The following is a 20921-nucleotide window of genomic DNA, read 5'->3' on the forward strand; positions in this document are numbered from 1 at the left end:
CTTAGTGGGGTCCAGGGATCAGAGCCCCCGGAACACAGAGGTTTAAAATATTTGATTACGGTCAGATGAGCATCCAGGGGGCAGAGCCTCAGGATTTACCAAAAAATTGAGAAAAAAAAAAACAATATTACAAAGTAAACTAGACTATTATGATGTGGTTTGGAGAAATATAAAGAAAAAATCTGTTAAGAAGCTTCAGGTTCTTCAGAATAGAGCTCTCCGAATTGTATTAAAATTTGATGCGAGATATCCTACAATTTCCCTGTATCAGCAGTTAAAGCTTGATTTTTAAGAAAAGAGAAGAGATATACATGCTCTTTACATGATGTATAAAATTGCTAATCATAATTGTCCTAATTACTTGCTAGATTTATTTGAACTAAAAAATGTAATTATAATATGAGAAATTCAATTAATAATTTTTTACTACCGAAATTAAAAATATGTTTTAAGAAAAAAAGTGTCAGCTATTTTGGTGCGAAGTGCTGGAACTCTATTTCACCAGAGCTTAAACGTGAGTTATCTATTCTGAATTTCAAACGCAATCTAAATAAGTATATGGAATCAAGAGCTATTAATGAATAATCCCCGTCCCTTTTAAATATTTCATATGTATTTTTAGTGTATGTTATATTTGTTTTGTATATATTTATGTTATCTTTATTATGTTGAATTATATTGTATATATGTTATTTTGATATTGTATGTTTTTATGTACATGTATATGCACGGCCCTAAGAAAAGTCCGCGGGCTGAGGTATAAAGGCTTCCGTGCTTAAAGGTAATACAAAGTTTTGGGACATTTTGAAAATTGGGTGGATAGTGATTCTTTACAATTTGGATATATTTGGATGCCCCTGTGGATGTATTATAAGGACTAGAAAATTTAGCCTCAAAACACTTCTGCTTTCGAGAAAAATGGAATATAAAAATTTACCGGTGCTCCCTGTAAATTTTGATAAATTTCAAAAAGCGCCTACGGCCGTACAATGGTAGCTGCGACCATGAAAATCTCAGAATATGTAGATGTAATATATAACTTCCAAACAAGAATAGCAAATTGGTCGATTTTAGTCAAGAAACATTGTTTTATAGCTTTACTAATATCTTGACCTTGAGAGGGAGCTATACAACAAAAAGAGTGTATTATTTACAATTTCATAACTTTAAACTCGATTTCAACCGCGACAACGATCACTGAATATTGTAGGATCGCATATGCTTCCAATATGTTCATTTGAACCAAATTCATGACCCCATACCAAAACTTTGTATTACCTTTAAATAAATAAATGAATATGAATGAAATAAAAGTTTACAAACAGAATATTAATTTGTTAAATTGCATTGCAAATCGATTTATGTTCATAAACAGAATATTGATGTACATCAATGAAGTTTAATAAAATACAATACAATGCATGTCTATACCATGCATGTTGTTTGGCTTCCGTTGAGTGGCATCCTTTATATTACCCATTCGATCTTGTAAAATGATGTGATTAATACATATTCTTCAGAAGAATAAGTCCCTTAAAGCCTGGACTGATTTTTTTAAAAATAGATCTAGCAAATAGATCTAGATTCTGTTTGAGTTATTTATAACACTGGATAATGACATGATTTCTCCGTCGATTCCTAGCTTTCAAAACAGTTAAATGTACCATATTTCTTTCACTACAGTTTAGAGTCTATCTACATTTTTTTCTACATTTAAGAAAACAACGACAAGCCCCCGCCACGCCCTCATCTGCCACGCCCATCGCTCGAATAGAATCCAAGATCCACGTGCGATCATCTGGGACCGTTTCACAAAGCCTTGTTTCAATGGCAAATGACAAAAATCAGTGACAAATCTGATGACATCCAATCAAAAGCAAGGATTTCAGTAGCTTATAACAAAAAATGTCATTTGTTACTGATGACAAGTTTTGTGAAACGCTCCCCATGTCATATTTGCTTCGTCTTCTCCCGGGGGAGTCACTCGAATGTTTTTAAATATTTTATGATAATTGAATTAAATTTATCTAGAGAATAGCTTTTTGGAGTTGCTTTTGCTTATTTTTTTATAAAAATGTATCTAAATTTACAACTAAACCTTTTTAAAGCTACCACTATGTGCATGGGTCGTCAGAGTATAAAAAAAGGACACTCTGAAAATCCGAAAGGGGGGGGGGGGGGTACGTACTCACATATTGAGTCGATTTTTCACAAAAAATCCCTCAACACGGGTCCCGTTTTTAAAAAAACATCACTGAAAAGGGGTACCTTTTTCTGCCAAAATGACCCTTAAAAATGGGTAGGGGTTACGAGGCCTGAGGGGCAACCCCCCCCCCCCCCCCCCTCCCGGACTAATATTATTCTCCAAAGTCTTAATTTCACACATTCATGATTTGTTCTTATAAAATTATTGGTGAAATCAGGGGCGGATTCAGCCGGCGGCAGGGGAGGGGGGGGGGGGGGGGCATTTCCTAAGATTTTTTTAGCCGACCGATAATTCGCTCAGTGGGGTGGGGGGGGGGGGGGTAGTGAGCACCAATTTTTCTTTTTGCCCTCGAAAATTTGAAAAATCGCACCCCCCCCCCCTTGAGCGCCAGGGGAGGGGGGCGCATGTCCCAAAAAAAGGTAAAATTCACGTGTTTTTACACGTTTTTTCCCCCCCAGGGATGGGAGCCCGGGACCCCCCCCCCCCCCCCCTCTAGATCCGCCACTGACTAAGAGTATTGACAATATTTTATGCTCGAGTGAGCACTTTGAAAAACTCGTGAAAATTGTTTTTTTTAGGAATGTGCACATTACGCATAAATTGCGGTTGCTCTGTTATAAACTATCAATACTTGATTTGAACCATCGGTTGATCTGTGACCCAACTTACCCCTCCCTCAACACACACCCTCATACACACGCACACACACGAACATATATGCCGATTATTGCCTTTTCTTCACTGAATTTTCATTTTCTCTCGAACATTGTGGACAGAATTTAATGCAGTACAGAAAATGTACACGAATTGTTTAATTTTCATTAAACAGGGACAATATCTTATTTTTAAACAATTAATTCTTTCCTTGTTTGTCACATCTCTTCCATCATATTTTCATGCTGTGTTACTTTCTAAGCATGTGAAAAACATGCAATGTAAGGCATGTCGATATCTTCCATATCCATCTCTAATTGCAGAAAACAAAGTATTACCTTTGTCAATTAATGTTTCCTTCCTAAATTTCTAATTCACCATGCAAAACCTTGTTGTGGGGTCTTGTGACTTTTAATTGGGAAGTCTACCCTGATGATAAGTTGGTTTTCATAGAAGCAGAAAAAAGAGAAACAGGTCAGTCAAAGTTTTAGCAAAAAACGATTAAATATAAGAAAGTTATGAATTTTTGAAGGTGCGGTCAATCCCCTCCAATTTGTCCTGCACTACAAAACTTAAATTGTAATCCTGCATTCACCTGGCTTGGATATAATCGTTGCAAATATGTTTTTATATAACCCTTGTATGAAACAAATCCATTCCGTCCTTACCAACTAAAAGGAGCTAGCAAGTGTATACCGTAACTTGCTTCTTTTTCATCAAATTTTGCTCAAACTTTCAGACCCTTTTCTCTCATTTTTCTATTTAAACGAACTTAGTATCAGGGTAGACTTCCCTTTTAAGATGAATGAGAGATTTAAAGTTAACATGTAAATGTTAGTGAGAGCTCTTCCTGTCCCTGCTTTCAATCATTCCAATACAAGATCTTCAGTTCCTCTGATAATACAAACTACTTTATATTACCATGTGCATTGTTTCCATGAAGATACCTGTATGTGTCTAAAACATGTCAGATATCAAGGTTTTGTGAACCTAACATGTATGTGTAATGAAAAGGACTTTCCATAGCTTTGAAAAATGCATTCTTATACATGTAATATAACTGATTCGTTCACTCTTGGATTGGACCAGGGACCTCCCTGGGTTTAACAAAGTCCTTCAAGTCATCAAATATTTATGACACCTTTGAAAAAGTTTGTACAGCATCAATCTAGCCCATGACCTACTAACAGTGAGTCACCAGGTATGTAGCACACCGCTCCGGGCAACACAAACACCTTGCATTGTGAAAAAGATCTAAGGTCAGATCTCTCGCCAGATTCTGCCAGAGTTTTTTTCTTCCAATTACACAATGACCTCCGTGCATGGATAAATATTTTAACAAACTTAAGCAGTCCATGACCAGGGCCGGAAGGTGTACAAAACACAAAACGATTACATCGTATTAGAGTCAATAGGAAAACGCGTTCACGTAATATATACGTGCGAGTGTTGAATTCATATCATACAAGATAAATTCAGATAGAGGTTCGATCGAAGTTCGCTATTAAATAGTAGTATTTTGTGAAGAAATTATAGTCGAATACCGAACTAACGTCGGACGCAACATCATGGCCGTTCTAGGAATGATAAGCGGTCTATTCTCGATGACCACCGTCATGGGTGTCGATCCCGGGGGGGATGGGGGGGATATATCCCCCCCAATATTTCAGGTGGGGGGGATGGCCTGTACAATCATCCCCCCCAATAATTCACCATCAAAAAAAAAAAAAAATGAAGAGAAAAATTAAGGATGAGAGCCTGATGAGAGTAGTTAATGGTTATTACTCGCAAGATGACCATCAATATACACATTTTGCTATCTCATTTTCATAATACATACATACATGTATATACGAAGTAAATAAGACAACCGTATATGAGACAAGAATAAATTGAATTCTCGCTCATACGGCTTCATCAGGAATTGATGTATTTATTCAATTTGTTCAATCAAGTACACGATACAACGAAGCGTCTTCTTTTACGAATAATTTAATGAAACGTAAAAGCTTCCGCGGAATGGGCGAAAATGAATACAGACAAGGATTAAGAGTAATATTTTATTGAAACGTTAAAGCTTCCGCGCTTCGCGCGGTAGGGGAGAAACTGAGTTCATGAAGGACACGATACAACAAATCATTTTCTTTCACTAATGTGAAAGCTTCCGCGCTTCGTGCATGGATGGGCGAAAGTGAATTCAGACAAGGATTAAGAGACGAGAATGGTACACAGGATCGTCTTCTTTCTTTAATCATCTAATGAAACACCAGAGCTTCCGCGCTACGCGCGGGGAAGGGGGAATATGTTTAAACATTAAGGATTAAGATTCGAGAATGGTACATCGAATCGTCATCTTTCTTTAATAATCTGTCGATGAAACGTCAGAGCTTCTGCGCTTTGCGCGGAGGAAGGGGAACTTGAATCAAACAAGGATTTAGAGTCGAGAACGGTCCAACGAATCGTCTTCTTTCTCTTATAATTTAGTGAAACGTCAAAGCTTCCGCGTTTCGCGCGGTAGGGGAGAAACTGAATTCATAAAGGACACGATACAACAAATCGTCTTTTTTCTCTAATGTGAAAGCTTCCGCGCTTCGCGCAGGAATGGGCGAAAATGAATTCAGACAAGGATTAAGAGACGAGAATGGTACATCGAATCGTCTTCTGTCTTTAATAATCTAATGAAACGCCAGAGCTTCCGCGCTACGCGCAGAGGAAGGGGAACTTGATTCAAACAAGGATTAAGAGTCGAGAACGGTCCAACGAATCGTCTTCTTTCTCTAATAATTTGTCGCTGTTTTCACGAAGTGACGGTAGTGAAAAAAAATTGCATTCACTTTGCGTTACGATTTTCCTCACTACCGTCACTTCGTGAAAACAAGGACGAATTTAGTGAAACGTCAAAGCTTCCGCACTTCCAGGGGGGGGGGGAACTCCCCCTCCCTGCACGCAACCCCCTAGGGACCGCGCTTCGCGTGCTCGCTACCGCCCCCTAAAATGAAATCCTGGCTACGCGCTTGGGAGGGGTGCAACTTGCCACACGCTTCTACCTCTTGATTGCTTTGATCCATTGCCGAAAATATTTTGGCACCTATCATCCCCCCCAACCACGGATACAAATCGACACCCTTGACCACCGTGTATCTCATGGTAGCCGTGGTCGTTATCTTCTTCATGTAAGTATATCAGATTATTAAGATTATATCGGTATATTTCTTTTTAGCTCACCTGAGCAAAATGCTCGAGTGATGAGCTATTATTGCGATCGCTATCTTTTTCTACATTATATTTGCCTCAAAAACGCATGGCCCCGGATTTAACCAAACTTTAAACGATCTAGATATGTTCAAATGGGGGTACGAACGTCAAGGGCGCCTGCATGGGGCGGTGCTCCCAAACTGCCTCAGGAGCACTTTTAATATTTTCAACTTCAACTCGAAACGCATGGCCGGATTTTAACCAAACTTTGTATCAATTATCCTTAGGCAAAGGATATCCTAATTTGTTCAAAATAGGATAGGAATGTTAAGAGGGACCTGGGGTAGCGCCCCCCTAAGCTCTTCATGGGCACTTTCTACGTTTTAGACCTCTTCTCAAAAGTGCATGGCTGGATACGTTTCCCCGTATCATACTTCTTTATTTTGGTCTCACGAGGGAATATGAATATGTTGTTCAGTAGCGTGTACAGTGACCTGCGGAAGGGCCGGGGGGGGGGGGGGGGGGTAGGCACTGGTCGTGGGTTACAAGTGGGGCGGGGTACGAGGCACTATCTCCTTTGGATACATAGGACCTATGGTCTCCTCTCTCATTCTTCATTGCAACAAAGTGAAGATGGACGGAGCTAACCCTCTTATATGTCGTATAAATATCAACCCCCCCCCCCTACTCAGTGTTATTTAGGATACGCGTATGCATTTTCCCTCCTTTTGAAAACACCCCCCTATAATTCTGGTGTGTAAAGTCAATACGGGCCGGATTTTTGTGTACTACGAGCCGGACTTTGGTGCGTGAAAAGTACTCCTTTACCGGACATTTTGGGAACTCGAATGCGGTCCCTCCGACCACGGAGGGGTGGTTAAGTATAATGATACTTATGTATTTGATTTTCGCATTTGGCCAGTTTCAGGATAAACATTATCCAGTGAGAATAACGACTTAATAGTCGACCTTTGCTAGCTGTTAGGACAGGCAAAAGCTTCACAGCACTAATAAATTGATCAATAATAATGTTCTGTGAGAAATGACAGAAATGCCCCATTTTTGTAAATATTGGGGATAGCCTATACATTGTAATATATTAGGTACATAATCATATTAGGCATATAATAATAAGCATATTCATGTATGTCCTTGAGCAAAGCATTATGCTCCTCTCCACCATGGTGTTCATCGGGTAACATGTAGAACTTCATTGTGCGTGCATGTAAAAAGGCGACTAACTGGAATGCTCCCAAGGGAGTGGAGAATGTGTTCTATTATGTGTATAATAACAACCGAATCCGAATACTCGTTGAACCTTGGTTGCGGGCAGTTGCCATTCACCCTACACGCTTTACACATTTAAACAAACAAAAAAGAACCCGCCGCGGTTTCACGTCGTATGTTAACGAGCCTTTACACGATATCTTAGCAACCTGCGAAATTCCCTTTCTCTCTCTATGTTTTTCCTAGCTATGATTACTGGACTCATACGTATTTCAAGAGGCTTGGTATTCCGGGACCCCCTCCCAAACCCATCTTTGGCAATGCGTTGGACTTTAGTAAGGTAAGATGACCAGTTTTAAATTAAAAAGATTCAAATCATTTACTAGTCTGCTGGCACTAACTTTAACTTAATTCCTAAAGCCTTGAGTAGAGCCTAGATATGTCAGTGACAGGCTGTACAGCTAAAGTACAGAGCATATGTAGTTAAACACTGTCGCTCATAAAGTTGGAATATTTTTGTTTTACCCCAATTTATGGAATTATTTTAAAAATAATTTAAAAATAATAGATCAAAACAATAGTATACATTCTCAGATTTTATTGAATAATCATTTGACAATGTGTGTTTTGCGTGACTGCTAAAGCATGTAGCTACTATGCTTATCAACTAGGGGACCTACGCCCTTAAGTCATAAATGACAGTAATGAGGATTAATGCCCCACAAAAGGGCACTAATATATAGCACATCGACACGGTTTTGATCTTGGGGCCTCACAGTTACGAGGCCATTGCTTTGTCACTGAACCATGATTGTACGCAGCGGGGGCTAGGGTAGGGGGCAGTTTCCATAAATAAAATAAAACACAGAAAATGCAATAAATTTTCAATAATTTATTGCATTTTACCCCGGTCCCCAACATAAAAAAATCTTCTGTGTGCCCATGCCTTGAGCCATAATGCATAACCGTCCAGAAAATGGTAAAATGTCCATGACGGCATTTGCAACGGTGTCATCGTCTTTGTTATAGACATGAATGACCCCTGACCCTGATGAAGATGATATTATGTTTCTCTAGATGATTTGGTAGGCATTATCATTCGTAGAGGTATCTTTAAAAACAAATCTACTTGGTAACTATAATTTGTACAACTGGCATTGAGAACCGTATACATGGAATAGTGTTAGGGTCAGGGGCGGATCCAGCCTGCGACAAGAGGGGGGGGGGGGCAAAAAAAAATCAGCACCGACTCAGCCGGCCTGTGAATAAGCGTGGGGGGGGGGGGGGGGGGTAAGAACACATATTTTTTTTCCCCAATTCGTGAGAAAATATTTAGCAGCGATTCTTCAAGTCGGTGAATAAGCGGGCGGGGGGGGGGGGGGAGAGGGTGATGGAGATGAGTACCACTTTTTGTTTGAAGGGGTGAAAATATAATAACATTTTTTTGGTCAGGGGGCCCGTTTTTGTTCTTTGTTTAAAAAAAGGTTAAATTTACGTTATTTTCCTATTTCTTACCTTTTGGGGGGCTAGGGGAGGGGGGGGGGGGGGGGACGGGCCGGAGAAATCGCTACGTGGATCCGCGCCTGGTTAGGGTTATAGTAATGGTTCGTTGTAAGGCTAATTAGTGTCATCATATAATAATAATAATGTCTAAAATTTATATAGCGCTAAAATACACGTATAGTTTCTAAGCGCTTTACAAAACAAATGGAAATTACGTTCATGTATTAAGCATTAACAAGAAATGTGAAATGAACATTGTGCTTAATTTATACGAAACAAACGCTCTTACTTAGCTAACAGTGTATTAACAGTAACATGATAATGAAAATGAAAATATAATGAGTAACATAAATGAGGCGAAAATAATTACATACTTTGGATAATGAATCGATATCTATATTTCATCCTAATTATCACCTCATTGCAGCCCCTTTTCGAGGTTATCGACGAGTACGAAAATAAATACGGTCCAGTTGTCGGTATCTACATGTGGAGGCGACCCCTGCTCCTGGTCAGAGACCTCGATATGCTACGTGATATCATGGTCAAGGACCACCATAGGTTCTACAATAAATTTGTAATAAATGTTGATTTTTTTTCTTTTCTTTTTGTGAATGATGCAACTGTGCTTGATTGACTGATAATAAAGAATAACTAAACGTGAATGCAATGATGGTGATAATAATAATAATACTGCTATGATTGGAATTACAAATTTTGAAAATTGTTTGCCAAACGGTTTTCATAACACTACAGTTTATTGGGGAAAACGAGTATGGTAATACCGGTCACTCAAAGATTTTTTGCTTTTTTGAGGCACTTCTTGATCATTTTGAAGCGCAAGTTCTTTTAGGGCTTTAATATTACACCATATCACAGACACTGATAACACGTAGGGCCGTGCATCTCAGATTTAACATTGTTAAACGATCCCTTTAATATGCAATTGAGTGCATCATATACCTTGTTTTCATTCTTTTCTAGCCATTACCGATGAGCTCAGGCAGTTTCGACAACGCCCTCTTCCTCTTGAGGGACGCACAATGGAAGCGAGTTCGTGATATCATGACACCAACCTTCACAGGAAAGAAAATGAAAATGGTATTCAAACAAAACGAACCTTAATTACCATGATCACTCAATTTCGGGTGTAACAACGCATGTCAAACTAAATATCCTGGAGGGCTAGTCCAATCCAGGTAGTTCACTGCCTGGACTGTTTCCGTATCGCACGCCCAATCAGCTGAGAAAATAACACCCTCAACGCCTAAACGGAGTCAGTCCTTGCCGTTAATTCTTACCCTCGCAACGAGTGTATTTTCGAGGGTTGCGCGATCTCTGTGGGATTCATGTACAGTCAAAGAGAGGAGGACGTAGATAGTTGAAGAATTAAAAAAAAATGTATAATAACAGAATCTGCATTAAATCTAGGATTCTCTAGAATTCATAGATGAGTCATTTCAAAACTAAAAAATCTTCTTAATTCAATTTATTCAGGGGTCCCCTTAATGGGAAGGATTTGTTATTACAAAGTTCAATTCACTTCACACTGCTAGATTGTGACCTGTTCCCAAATATACATGGCTCATATACATATATATATATATATATATATATATATATATATATTATGGCTCAGTCGCTTTATAGCTCCCTCTGATATGATGAAAACATCTATAATTTCAGCAGAAAGGTACTGAATAAGGAAGGAATAGTATATTTTTTCACTTTTAAAACATGAAATTTGACATCCATCATAATGAGCGCGTCGGCCTGAGTATATGACTTTATAGCAGATAGATCGTCCAATGAACGCAAGCACATTCATCATTTGCATACTATTGGCTTACTGCGTAGTTTGATGTGTTACAATATCCGTACTTTATCTGTACCAGATGTCAGGTATCCTCAATGAAGGTGCAGACGATATGGTTGAGAAGCTACTACAATCTTGTAAGGAGGACGGGAACATCGATTCACTTGAGTAAGTACCTGTCAAGAAGATTGCAGGAAGGAGAGAGAGAGAGAGAGAGAGAAAACAAATTTTAAAACAGATAATAAGAGTGAAAGAAATGGACAGAGAGAGAGAATTTTTCGCCCTTTTCATGTTTAAATCCCGTAATGACTGTTTCATATTATATATTGACTGCTATGAGAGGCAAAGCAGTTTCTAAAGGTTGAAGGGGTCATAGCAGGATGTAACATCCCCGGGAGCCAGTATAGAAACAACTATGCTTCGAATATTAAAGCAGTCCACATATCTTTTATATAACGAATTCACAAACAAAATCTAAAAAGGATTCTTGCCTTATCCTTTTCTTGAGTAAAGATTAAAACATCACAGAAAATCTGAGACACTGTCTGTTAAAGTGAATTGGTAACATTGTTGAAGGTTGATGAAAAAAGCTTAATTTTTGTATACAATGTTACTTACTATATTCCTTCTACTGTACTAACCCTTTGACATGCAAAAAATCCTGAAACAAATTCTCAAACCACGGAGATATTTATGGTTTTCTTGGAAAAGGTCGATGTATGACACCCTTTAACAGTGATTAACAGTCTCCCAACCATTTTTGAATTTTCCCAACCGTTTTTCAATGAAAAAAAGACATAAAACAGGCTATAAAAATCTGCCAACACTTAAATTTCTGTAATGGAATGTAAAGCCATTTTATTGCTTGGTGACGATTTCCATTCACCTAAAATGTAGATTGTAATAACATAGTTGGGAGAATTAAGAAATCGATCAGATCAGTTTATCAGATTATCTTTAATTGTACATCGAGCGTTGAAGTCACTACCTTAGCACCATTATTTCTCATCTTAACAATGTTATCAAGTCCCTTAATGTTAGCAGGGGCGTACGCAGGATTTTTTCAAGTTTTTTTTTTTAAATCGGGCCCAAAATTTCGCAACGACTCAGCTTTATTATTTTGCTCTAAAATCGCGGGGGGGGGGGGGGGGGGGGCGATTAAAGAGGACACTTTTTTTTTTTTTTTTTTTTTAGTCTCGAAATTTGAAAATTTGTCGGGGGGAGGGGGGGGGGTAAGGTCATCTTTTTAAGGTCAGCCATGGGCTTAATTTTGTTTCCTTTTATTTCTTTATATTTCATTTTCGCTGTCTCTTCCTCCCCCTCTCTCTCTTTCTCTTCATTCCTCCCCACCCCTTCTCTCTCTATTTCCCTTTCTCTTGTTATTGCCACAATTGCCACCCTCTATCTACCCTGTTACTCCTCTTTCCTCTTCTACCTCAGATTGTTTGGAAGCTTTGCAATGGACTCTGTAGCAAGCTGTGGGTTCGGTCTGAAGGTTAACTCGCAAAAAGACAAAGATCACCCCTTCATTACACACGGCAAGAGATTCTTCGAATTTTTTTTAATTTTTAACTCTCCGCTTTTCATGGCTGTGTGTAAGTATTAAACCTCCCCGCCCCCTGCCCCCCTCCCCACTCCGTGAACGGATGGATACCATGCGTGTTCCCAAAATGTCCGGTAAAGGGGTATTTTCCACGTACCAAAGTCCGGCTCGTAGTACACACAAATCGTATTGACTTTACACACCGGACTTAAGCAGGGCTCCCACTTAGCCGAGTTTGAGCCTCGAGCTCTGGCGAACTGGCTCGATCTTATTGCAAGCCGTTTTATCATTAAAACATATTTCTTGATTTCACGAAATCGAATTCTTGGTATCAAGAATAACCATTGCTTTACAACGTTAGCGGATATCAAGAATTGATTTCTTGATATCAAGAAATATGTTTTAATGATAAAACGGCTTGCCATAAGATCGAGCCAGTTCGCCACAACTCGTGGCTCCAACTCGGCTAAGTGGGAGCCCTGCTTTAGGGTGGTGTTTTTAAAAGAAGGGAACATGCATATGCGTACCCAAAATAACACTGAGTGGGGGGGGGGGGTAACCCGCATATTGCTCCGGTTGTCTCATTTTCGCTTGCTGGAACATTGCCAGCACAAACCACTGACCTTTACCTCCTGGACGGATTATCGCCCCTTCCTATTCACTATATGTTACGTACTAAAAGGCTGTATTGTCTGACCGTTCATGAATATTCATGTTTTTGCTTACCTCGGCAAAATGTTTGCTTTTACTAAATGGAAAAAATACGGTGGGTGGTTGGATGAAATGGACATAATGAACCAAGCAGAAGTGATATATGATAATTCATGCTTCTTATACTTCGTGTGCTTGACCTATAATCTTAAAATCGCTTGGCAAACTGAGTCCAAAGTTCGACTTGTTTCACATGTGTATTATAGACAATGACGAGCTTGCAACCTATTTTGATCTGATTACGGTGGGTGAACTTTCAAAAGTCAATGGGACATGAGGGTTCCAATGAAAGAGCTAGTGATAACGTACGTTGGGGTGGATGTGCTTTACGTTAAAACAAAAAGCCGTGTTCACAAACGTTTGGTTGGCTTGCGTATTTTGCGAAGGGTACTTTTTGTGAATTTGGAGCCAGAAGGGCATGAACTATGTGTTAAACGAACAAGCTAATGGATTAAGTCCTTCTCTCTCCCAATAGACGATATGATATAAAACTACCTACTATACTTTTACCCTTGAATGTGTTGTAACAAGTTTTCAAATTACGGATTTATAATTGTATGTGTATTATCATTCTGCCCCTTTTTGGTAATCTATGTATATATTTTTTTCAATTCAATATATTTACATGTTACACAACTTATGTTTATCATTGTTTTTGAGGGATCCACATTTTACACGCTTTGCTCTACAGTGGATCGCTCCATGTTCAAACTCTTAAATTAAAAAATGAAAAAGAACTATGATACTGGATATTTGTGTACACTTTCTGTTTTATAACTTAAAATCATTTAAAATGTATTATATTATTGAATACTGAATTGTATATCTGATTCCTTGTCAAAATCACTGTTCCGTTGGAAATGAAAAATAAGACTGAAACTGAAACTGAAATGTAATCATTAACTAAACATGCATCCAAATATGCCTTTATATTGACCTTCAATTAGCTTGCATGCCTTGCCTGAGGCCTGTCTTCAAGTTCTTCAATTTCACACTCTTCCCGAAAGACGTCATTAATTTCTTCACTGACGTCACAGAGAAGGCAGTCGCTCTGAGAGAAAGTCATCCTTCCAAACAGGTCCGTCAGATTTTGTTATGACAGTACTATTTCTGCTATTATCATAAAGCTTATTCCATTATAGTGTGATATATTTTTTCTGTTAGTACTTTTTATACTCCTTGGCGCAAAATCAAGGTAAAATATGCCCAAAATGCAGCGGAAATATTCAAAAAGATCTGAATGATTATATCAGATGTCATTTTAGGAGGACGATATTCGTTAGTTTGTTTATTTTTGCATCTTAAACGCTGAATATGGAAAAGTGGTGTTTTTGGCGAGTCTCGAACGCATGCTTGCGCGCTTGTCTTATAACCAATGGGCACAGGCTTCAAAAACTGTTCTTGTGTCAAAGATATTGGTGTAACTTTGCAATGCTGCAAAATACAAGGCTGGCGCGAACGGTATTCTATTGTGTATATTTTTTATTTTATTTTCCAGAACATGAGAAAATCTTTGTAAGTATTTGCGTCAGAATAGGCCTCGAAAGAAAGATTTTCAAGTGAATTTTGACACCAACCCTTCCATAGCATGGCTCGTACTTGCACAATTCGAAGCAGGAAACATACTCGATAACCCCGTGTTTAAGACTCTGTAACCCAGCAACGGATTACCCTACGCATACAGCGTTTTCACCTTCCAGTGCGGAATTTATCCCTCTCTGTTATATATCAAAATCAAGCTGAATGGTCTAAACAAAATTCGTCGGAATCATTGAAAAAGTAAGAAGATTGATCGTTTTCATCCAATCACATTTGGCGACACTCCAAGCTCATTAGCATAGAGGGTTATTACGTCATATCACGCCATGACTCGCCTTTGCGTAGCTGAGTGTGTAGGGTCATGAATTATTCATGAGACGTAGCTGTGCGCGCTGAGCAAAGAAAGACACGCACAAATCCAATTTCGCCTGAAACTTTTCCATATGTTGGACTTTATATCTCCTTTGGTTTGGTCACACAGAGAGTGGACTTTCTACAGCTCTTGATTGATGCCAAGAATGGTAAAAGTAAAATGGCGAATGAAAACGACGAAGACGACATTCATAACAAATACTTCAAAGACGCAGGAGCTGATGAGAACATTTTGATCAAAACTCAGAAATACATGACAAGAGAGGAACTGCTTGCTCAGGTACGAAACCCTTCTTCTTCTTTTTTTTTCCTTCTTCTTAGTCTTCTCCTCCTCCTCCTTCTTCTTTTTTCCAGTTTGATAATCGTCTTCTCTTCTTCATCTTCTTCTCCCTCTTCCCCTTCTTATTCTTCAGTCTTCTCCTTCTTCTCTTTCAATCTTCTTTTCCTTCATCTACAACATCATCACCGTGTTATTGTTTTAATCTATATTAGTATTATTATTATCATTATTTTTTATCATTCTCATCATCATTATCATAAAAATATTAGTCTGTCTTATTCCTGCTATTTTGTTTAAATGTGCCTAAGCTGAATCTCTCAGAAATCGTAAAATATTCATGATTGATACATTTTCCGTAGTCTATGGTATTCCTGGTTGCTGGCTACGATACCACTGCAACCTTATTGACCTTCGCCTCCTATCTCCTGGCCTCTAACCCCGATTGCCAAGACAAACTCATTGCCGAGATCGACGACATCGCACCAAAACGTGATGACGTCGGCTATACGACGATCTCCAAGATGCCCTACTTGGACCAAGTAGTGTGTGAGGTGCTCAGGATATATCCACCGGCGGTTGTGTAAGTCATTAGATCAAGTAATTTTGAACTAGATTGCAAAGACCTTGGAGAAGAAAAAATCAACGCAAGGGCGATTTCAATATCCTATCATGTATCCTTTAAAAACCCTGTGCGGATTACGTACTACTTTTAAATGTGCGCACATGGCTAAAGGAGATGCGGAAGTTAGTATAATTTCCTTATCTTAAGCCCCCTGCACTTCTTATGGCTACTTGCGCCCTCTATATAGCAAACAACGCCTAATCGGTGCACGTTGGTCACCCATGATCCCCTTTTTCTTATGTTAATTGAGAGCTGATTTGATGAGATAACCACCTGTCAGTGACCTTGTAGGGAACTATTGCAGACTGGCTTTAAGTCGATTTGTCAAAAGTCTGCCATCATGTTTAATAGCTAAAATATAGAATAATAGGAGGAAAATTATTCTAAAATAAACAATAGTGCTTGTTGGTTGACCCCTGCTTCCCTCATCCCCCAAAGTACGTTTTTATTTGACAAGTTAGGGCTTAACAAATCCTTTCAAACTTTAATAGCTGCTGTCCCTCCATGGGCGTAAATCCTTACGTAATACCTATTGTTCAGGGGGGATGATCTATTCATTCATCCCCCCTGAACAATAGGTATTACGTAAGGATTTACGCCCATGTGTCCCTCCGAACCTTTATATTTGTTGATCGAAATCTGTAGAACTTTGCAGGACTTATGAATATGTCACGTACCTGTATGTCCTATTTGTGAAATTTAAGCGTTATCAGCGTCCTAGTATTCGAATTGTGCGAGGAAACCCGTTTACTTTCTAGATTTCGCTGTCAGACACTATTTAGTGACTGACCAATTATGTGGTAATAACATACATGAACATTTTCCCACATCAATAACCCACTTCTTGTAAACGCCAAAAAATACGAAGATTAAATCTTGCGCAGCACAAAAAGTACAACCATTCCGTACAAGTATTTAAATAAGTGCGCTTTTGTATTTAGGGAAATTCTGAATTAGTATTTTCTTTCAAATGCCATTGGAATTTACAATTTTCGTTTTTGTTGGCTGTATTTTCAGTGCCTTTGATCAAATTTTAGACCAAACCTGTGTTCTTTTCTTTTCCGACTCAGAAAATAAGCATTCTTACAGTTTCTTTCTTCTATTTAATTTCTTGGTCTCTCTGTTTGTTGTTTGTTGTTACGGTATTTCATTATGTCCCATTATTCCTTTCACCACAGGACTGATCGGGAATGCGGAGAGACGTGTTCTTACAAGGGTTATAAGATTGAGAAGGGTATGCAGATCTGGATACCAGCCTACACTATTCAACGTGATCCGACCTACTGGCCCGATCCCCTCAAGTTTAATCCTGACAGGTAGGTGGGGCGTGGAAGGCAGTCCAACATTTGTAATAATGTCATGGTTGCGAAAGCAGAGAAATAAGAGAAACGGACAAGCGAAAGTTTAAAATAAATTGGTCGAATAATAAAGTTAGGTATATCTGATGTTCAGAACCATGCGAATGTTATTATTATTATTATTTTTTTTTTTTATACATTTAACAAAGTTAAAATGCTTACTAAATTGAAGCAAATAACAAAAACAAATAATTACACCTAAGACTTAATATTTGAACATTTTATGATTTCAATTAAATTTACAAAAATAAATTTTTTAAAATTATCTTTTTTCCCTTTAACTCATAATAGCACTCCAAAATAGTATTTCTACTCCAAAGTAGTATTCCCAAAAGGTACTTTTTCAAGAGCAACCTGAATTTGGTTGAAATATTTCTGGTCACTTGAAGAGCTCACAACCAATCAAAAACCAACTGTTTAGTTTGGTTAAAATTTGTACTAGGGCTATGCCTTTTGCTGCCTTGTGATTTAAAGAATTTGTTTATCAAGTTCTATAGATTTACATGTGATGGTACTCTCTCTCTCTCTCTATGTTTCTCCCTCTTTCTCTTTTACTTTCCGCATATAATATCCCCCTCTCTCTATTCTTCTTTGCTATTTTCTCCTCTCCTGTCTCTATATCTCTCTCTGTCCACTACTCCCCCTCCTTTCCCCCAACCACTCTCCTCCTCCTTTCCCCCAACCACTCTCCCTCTTTCCTCCCTTCCCCTCTCCTTCTCCCTCCCTCCTGATCCCCTCCCTTCCCTCCATTCCCTCCCCTCCCTCCCTCCCCATCTCCCCTCCTTCCCCTTCCCTCTCCCTCTCACTCCCCTCCCTCCTTGCCTCCACCCTTCCACGACCCCTGCACAGATTTACGAAGGAGAATCGCGAGGGTCGCAACCCGTTCACCTGGTTGCCTTTCGGTGCAGGACCACGTGTCTGTATCGGTATGAGGTTCGCCCTCATGGAAGCCAAAATGGCGCTAGTCCGATCCTTGCAAGTAGTCCGCTTCGAGATTTCGCCCTTGACCAAGGTGCGTTATGTTTTCATATATAGATTGATTAGCACTTTGGGATTTTTGGTCCGAGCATATCTATTATATTCCTCTTTTAATACTATGAATACCCTAAATACATAGCTTAAATATGTACATTATGTGCCCCTTCAATTTGTATGCCTCCGCTACAAAGTAGCCGGAGGCATTATGTTTTCGGGTTGTCCGTTCGTCCGTACGTACGTGTGTACGTACGTCCCGTTCTCGTGATCGCGTTATCTCAAGAACCCATTGATGGATTTCCGCCAAACTTGGGTCATGTATGTATCTTGCAGAGCCAATGAACTAATTAGATTTTGGGGTCGCGAGATCCAAGGTCAAAGGTCACAGGGCTCATTATACATGTATGAAAAAATAGCTCGTGATCGCGTTATCTCAAGAACCCATTGATGGATTCCCACCAAACTTGGGTCATGTATGTATCTTGCAGAGCCAATGAACTAATTAGATTTTGGGGTCGCGAGATCCAAGGTCAAAGGTGACAGGACTCATTATGTATGCAAAAATAGCTCGTGATCGCGTTATCTCAAGAACCTATTGATGAATTCCCGCCAAACTTGGGTCATGTATTTACCTTGCAGAGTCAATGAACTAATTAGATTTTGGGTGTAATGAGGTCAAAGGTTACAGATCTCATTATGTATGCAAAAATAGCTCGCTTCTGTTTTGGTTTGTAAAATTGCTCCATGGCGGAGGCATCATTTTCGACTGCGCGCGGTCGAAGGTCCATCTAGTTTTGTTGAGGTGTAAGGCACCTTAATTGCCAGTAAATTCTTTGAGCTGCATGCACATGTGCGAGAGACCCCAGGGTTTATACACTCTATCCCGGTTCGATTGTTGTGAATGATGCTTGTCGCCCTCTTTAGGGCCTAATAATATATCGGATTTTTCTATCCGCCCTCGCCTTGGTGTAGTCTGTAAGCACAGATTATAATTTGATACTTACTACAATTCCTAAAGCCTTGGGTAGAGCCTGGATATCTCTGGCTATCATGAGCAGCTAAATTACAGAGCCTATTGTACTGTAGTCTCAAAGAGCAGGCACCGTTACTCACAACAACTCTGTGCCTGCAAACTAGCCCTCATGTTTTTTCTCCTCGAAATACAATTTGTGTGAATTTATGATAACAGATCCCACCAGATGTCGGATTAACTTCGCTCCTGTCGAAGAAAAGCAGCTACACCCTCAAGATTACACAACGTCATTGAGTACAAGCAGCAAAGCCATACGTAGAGGGGTGCGGGCATACGTCATAGTTCATAGCTTATCTAGTGTTAATTACATCAATTATTTTAAACATAACATTGTAGGTGTCTTTTTGATTGCTTAATTGCTCGCTCCGCTCGCTCGCCCGCCTTAATTATAAAGATATTATGTGGTCGTTTTTTTCTGAAAAGGGTGCCGTGACCGAAAAAAGGTTGAAAAACGAAATTAGGGTGACAGTTTGCCGTTATATCTTACTATCCGAAACCAAAACGGCCATTCGTATTATGTCCTAATAATAATAATAATAATCTTTTAAAGTTCACTCTAAATTTTATTTAACCGAAAATGGAAATTCTTTTAGCCCAATTGATCGTGAGCCCGGCAGCCACTGAGCAGCGCCAGATCGACGTTGATCTATCCCCTATTGTTGAACGCCAAACAAGGTACGTAGCAGCAACTCCCGTCTTTTAACGTCTTTTGGTATGACGCGGCCGGGGTTCGAACCCACGACCTCCCGGTTTGTGAGACGGACGCTCTACTGACTGAGCCAGCACACCGGTACGTGCCTCAGGAGAAAGATAAGTAAGGCTAATAGAGAAAAAAAGTTATAGTTTCTTGGAGAAATTAAAACAATTAGGAGGTCCTACTTTCTCTGTTGATCACTGTAGCATAATATTAAAGTAATATCACAATGAAAATATTTTGTTTTACTCTCTGAATGTGCTTTCTGTCTTGAATAATAAAATGCAGTTTACAAATCATATCCTTTGTAATTTTTAACGCTTTTTATTTTATTTATTTTTAATAATTCTTTTTAAATTTCGTAACCCATGAATGAAAAGTAGACAGGTTGAAATGGGGCCTATGTTGTATGCTTTAAAGGCCCACTGCACTACTTGCAGCTACTTGCGCCCTCTATATAACAAACAATGCCTAATCGGTGACCATTGCTCCCCCATGATCCTCTTTTTCTTATGTTAACTGAGAGCTGAGTTGATAGATAACCACCTGTCCAGTGACCTTGCAGGGCAGTCTAATCCCTCCTATAAACTACGGCAGATAAGCTTTAACATGTTAACTTTAGAGATACTATGTCCCTTCTGCAGCCAACATCAGATTCTGTAGAACTTTGCAGGAATTTATGAATATGTCATGTATGTCCTATCTGTGAAATTTAAACGTTAGCACTGTCCTAATATTATTTAAATTATGCAAGGAAACCCGTTTATTTGCTAGACTTTACTGTCAGACACTATTTAGTGACTGACTGGCTTTTTTCTTTTTTGGTAATAATATATATAAAATGAGCTGTAAAGGGTACATGACCATTTGTCTACATCAATAACCCACTTCTTGTAATGGCCAAAAATAAACTGATTGAATCTTTGGGCAGCATAAAAAGTACCACCATTCGGTATAGTGGTCTAAATATCAGACTATTACTTATAGTCGTTATTTTCCCATTTAAAGACATTTTCAAGCCCCCCCCCCCCCCTTTTTTTTTAGGGAAGTTCTAAATTAGTATTATCTTTCAAATGCCGTTGGGATTTAACCTGTTCATTTTTTTGGCCTGCAAAAAGGACATAGTACCTTTAATAGATCATATTCCCAAGAAACATAGAAAGAGACAAATCAATTATTCACATTACTAAACT

At 39.0% G+C, this 20921-nt stretch overlaps 1 protein-coding gene across 1 annotated transcript; it reads left to right on the top strand.

Annotated features, from left to right (window-relative positions):
- The first annotated feature begins 5990 nt into the window (after positions 1-5990).
- LOC586235 (cytochrome P450 3A40) lies at positions 5991-19581 on the top strand. The gene is made up of 12 exons (XM_030978814.1): positions 5991-6033; positions 7529-7622; positions 9213-9362; positions 9770-9886; positions 10681-10769; positions 12042-12196; positions 13803-13933; positions 14876-15046; positions 15406-15626; positions 16847-16984; positions 17876-18038; positions 19191-19581. Exons 1-12 carry the CDS (start codon positions 6005-6007, stop codon positions 19266-19268), a joined length of 1536 nt encoding a protein of 511 aa, XP_030834674.1. The 5' UTR covers positions 5991-6004; the 3' UTR covers positions 19269-19581.
- Positions 19582-20921: the final 1340 nt, after the last annotated feature.

This window comes from Strongylocentrotus purpuratus, unplaced genomic scaffold (genome assembly GCF_000002235.5).
Source record: "Strongylocentrotus purpuratus isolate Spur 01 unplaced genomic scaffold, Spur_5.0 spur5_scaffold_1, whole genome shotgun sequence".
Lineage (NCBI taxonomy): Eukaryota > Metazoa > Echinodermata > Echinoidea > Camarodonta > Strongylocentrotidae > Strongylocentrotus > Strongylocentrotus purpuratus.

What these genes read in the sequence shown, in the direction of transcription:
- LOC586235 (XM_030978814.1), top strand. Translation starts at nt 6,005, where the DNA reads ATGGTAGCCGTGGTCGTTATCTTCTTCAT. An exon ending in TCCGCTTTTCATGGCTGTGT is followed by an intron (nt 12,197 to 13,802) that starts GTAAGTATTAAA and finishes ACCTTCAATTAG; the next exon opens with CTTGCATGCCTTGCCTGAGG. An exon ending in CTCAAGTTTAATCCTGACAG is followed by an intron (nt 16,985 to 17,875) that starts GTAGGTGGGGCG and finishes ACCCCTGCACAG; the next exon opens with ATTTACGAAGGAGAATCGCG.